At 48.9% G+C, this 3,960-nt stretch overlaps 1 protein-coding gene across 1 annotated transcript; it reads right to left on the reverse strand.

The window, feature by feature from the left end:
* Nucleotides 1–1,623: 1,623 nt before the first annotated feature.
* Nucleotides 1,624–2,915, reverse strand: LOC125943415 (uncharacterized). The gene has a single exon (XM_049662713.1). The coding sequence runs from the start codon at nucleotides 2,857–2,859 to the stop codon at nucleotides 1,624–1,626; it is 1,236 nt and encodes a 411-aa protein (XP_049518670.1). The 5' UTR covers nucleotides 2,860–2,915.
* Nucleotides 2,916–3,960: the final 1,045 nt, after the last annotated feature.

Below are 3,960 nucleotides of genomic sequence, written 5' to 3' on the forward strand. Positions count from 1 at the left end.
TAAAAATGGTATGGGAAGTGAGAAATGAAGGAGGCAGTGATTTAAACTCAAAGGCCTCATTGAATAAGCGCCCCAATATCGGAGATATTTCTCGCGTGAAGGTTTTATACAAAGCCGCACTTAGCCCGTCAGGGCCAGGGGACTTCCCGGGATTTAGGGCTTCGATTGCTTTCTCTACCTCTCCTACCGAGATTGAAAGCTGCAATCTATCCTTTGTTTCATCATCTAATTGTGGCATGAACGCCAAAAATTCGCTTTTGAAGTGGTCGATATCTACCGTACCTAAAGAAAACAGAGCACTGTAATACTCGTAAAAGGCTTTCTCAATCTCGTCTTTAGCACTTGTCAAGGCACCATTGTATGTTATTTCTGCAATTGTATTACGTTGCGCGTAACTTTTTTCCGTCCCTAGTGTGCGCTTTGTAGGCCTTTCGGCCATTACCGTTTTCTCTGCTCTCGCTCTTATAATTGCACCCCGAAATCTTTCCGTGTCTAACAACTCCAATTTTTCTTTCACCGCACGGATATCTCCCTTAAAGGTTCCAGGCGTTAGACACTCTTCTTTGACAAGAGTTTGCAAGTTTGAACGTAACAGTCTCTCGTGAATACGTTCTTCATGTTTAAGTATGCTGCTTCTTTCTACAGCTTTCATTTTAATTTTTTGCTTAAATATTTCCCATTTCGGCCCAGCTTCTGAATTACTGTCACGGTACAGTTCTTGTATGCCCTCATGTACTAAAGTTTTGAAAACATCATCATCAAGTAGTTTATTATTAATTTTTCATGAATCCCAGTTAAATTTTCCTTTTCTTTCTTTTTTGCTGCAAATGCTAAACATCACGAGGCAATGGTCAGTGAAGGAGAGGGGTGTTACGCAATAATCCTTACACAGAGGCACAATATCCAGCGACACATATGCACGATCTAAGCGTGCGTGACTAGAACCTTGAAAATGCGTGAATTGGACATTATGCCCACTGGTAATACATTCTCCCACATCTTCCAGAGCGAAATCGTTGATGATATCCATTAACTTTATCATGCTAGTCTCACGGTGCGGCGTAGTACTCGTTTTGTCTCGTGCTGAGCATACACAATTAAAATCGCCGAGAAGGATCAGTATACGATCAGTGTTACAATACTCACTAATGCGGCCGAAATAATCTAGACGCTGTGCAACGTCAGTTGGAGCATACAAACAAAACACGCGCCATTCATTGCCGGCAAAAACAAAGTCACAAACTACAAAGCGGCCTGATGGACAACTTATAACAGACTGTATAACAATACCTAAGCAACTACGCACCAATAATACACACCCTCCTGATGTCCCCACCGCATGACTGACGCACACACTATAATGCGCCGAGAACGGGCGTAACATGCCGTCGGTCTGGTCCTCGCCTTGAACTTTAGTTTCCTGCACTGCGATTATGTCCAATTCTTGTTCCATCGCAATACGATACAACTGATTTTGCCTTCTTTTAGTCGCTAATCCTCGTACATTAATTGTTCCTACGCGCAGGGACCTCTCCAACGACACAATTTTCCTGCCGGACGAGACCGCCGGCAAGACGCCCTCATTTCCCATCTCGACGCTTTGTGCAGTCGCCATAGAGGCGTCTAAGAGTTCACCTCCTTGCCGCCCCTTGTCAGGGACGACGCGCGCGTCCGAACGGCGCTGCGAGGTTTCTTCTTCACCCCATTCGCTTCCAGCGAAGCTTCGACCTGTCTCAGACGCTCCTCCTGCGACACCGCACTCACGTCGTCATGGCGACGCTTTGCCGGGGTTGTCTCCGCGTCCATATTTCCCAAAGCACTTTCGTCGACCGCTGGCTTTATGCTTGCTGCCTGCTGCGCTTGAGAGACGCTGGTCGCGTCCGAGGACTCTCCCGTGGGGCCCTCATCCTGGAGCACCGGACCAACGCCAACCGCGTTCGTTTTAGCAGTCTCTTGGTGCTCACCAACGCTGGACACCGTCGTGGCCGGCGTCTGCAGCCCCGAGACGCGGACTTCCTTGTCAGCTCCCTGATCGGTTCCGCTCTTGTCGGCTGTCGCAGGTGCCGCAGCTTGCTCTGCCTCTTCCTCGTCCATGACAAGCTCGCTTTGGTCTACAACCGTAGATCTGCCCACGGCTTTGGCGTAGCTGCGAGTACATGCCTCCTGTCCATGGCCAAACGCATGACATTCGGCGCACTTCGGTACCCTGCAATCACGCCGTATATGACCCGTGTGCTTGCAACGAAGGCAAAGAGGGGCTCGTCCTGGCGCCACAATGAGCACTGTACCGCTGCCCAGGCGCATCTGGTGCGGAATGTTGTCCAGTGCGACACCCTCTTTCAAAAACAATCGCACAAACTTTGTCAGTGAGTCAGCACATTCGAAGCCCTCCGCTTTCCACCTGTCATTGGTCACTTCCTTCACTTCGCCGTATTCACTGAATGCCCTCCGAATGTTATCGCTCGTGACATCCAAAGCCACCCAATGCAACTTCAGACGCACCTCTTGCCTGTTGGGATCGATGACGATGCAAAGACGATCCTTGACGACCAACCTTCCTGCTTCTATAAGCTTCTTTTTCGCTTCATCCGTCCGCAGGTTAACGAGCCAGACGTGGGACATCTGGTAGGCACCTATTACAGCAACGTCCTTGATGACGCCGGCGTCTTGTAAGGGCTTTCGAAAGTCTTCGATGCGATATGGACGACCTGAGATGTCGCAGTGCAGCATGACTGCACGCTTCATAGCTTCACCTGATGAAACGTTGGGCAAAATAATCCTGTAGTCCTTGGGCACGGAAAACGACGGGCTACCACGGCCGTTGACGACCGCTGTCGCAGCTCGCTCGGAGCCAACCATCCTGCGTCCGCACGCGTCAGTGACCGGGAGCAGAATGACTACGCCACGAAGCGGACATGGACAAACGCACCACGATGGCTATAAATACCCAACATTAACGAAAGGCCGCGTTTCTAGCGCGTTTCTAACGCGTTTGTGCTAGCGCGTTTGTGCTAGCGCGTTACGGCCCGTGTAAGAAGCTGGTGTAAGACGCTGTGGCCTCTCCACCTTACCTTCAACGCGTTTCGAACGCGCTGCCCAAAGCGGTGGCAAGTCAAGTTCAAGTCGAGAAGCGTTTATGAATACGGGGGGTATACTCTCTCAGCAGTCATGTGATGGCGTCGGCAAACGCGGTGCACGTTCCGGCATGTGTAAATGGCTGCGTAAGACGCTGTGGCCGCTCCCCCTTACTAGAGAGTACTGCACGTTTCTAACGCGTTTGTGCTAACGTCCCCTTAAGCGGGACATCCGATGATTCCCTCCGGAGCTTCGCCCACTCATCATCATTCACCTCGTGGATCTGCTGTCATTTTTTTCATGACCTACATGACACACATGTCATGATATTCATGTCATGACCTATGCTTTATGTTTTTACTACACTCTTATCATACTATGCCAGTTTTGGTAAATAACAAGTTAACGAAACGGCCATGAGAGCACCAAGACGTAGGCGGCTAGATATATAGACAGAAAGATGGATAGATACTGTCAAAGCGGCAAACGTTTGCCAAGAAATGCTTCGCCTTTAAAACAAGTAATAAGAAGTAACAACGCATTCGAATGAGAAGGTCAAGTTTTTAATGAATGTCCCTTGAGCGCACAGGCGCGCCTTCACCCTCTTTGGCGTACACTAAAGTGACTGTTACTTTCTGACAATGGGACACTAAACACAGCGCTGTATAGGAAACATTTTGTCCAATAACAATATCTAGGATATGCAAGCCACCATCTCAGACATCGCAAACAAGGTATCTTTAAAGGTGAAGCCACACGACTAGATTGCATTTGCGTTGAAAACCAAGATTACCTTATAAACAGGAAACACTCGAACACTACCATTTAAATGCAAGCAAGAGCACCTCTCTTCTTTGTATTCGATTCGAGGTACTCAACCGGACT

Source organism: Dermacentor silvarum, chromosome 2 (assembly GCF_013339745.2).
Source record: "Dermacentor silvarum isolate Dsil-2018 chromosome 2, BIME_Dsil_1.4, whole genome shotgun sequence".
Lineage (NCBI taxonomy): Eukaryota > Metazoa > Arthropoda > Arachnida > Ixodida > Ixodidae > Dermacentor > Dermacentor silvarum.

Bases quoted from the DNA above. Each gene is read 5' to 3' on its own strand.
- LOC125943415 (XM_049662713.1), bottom strand. From the start codon at position 2,859: ATGGTTGGCTCCGAGCGAGCTGCGACAGCGGTCGTCAACGGCCGTGGT.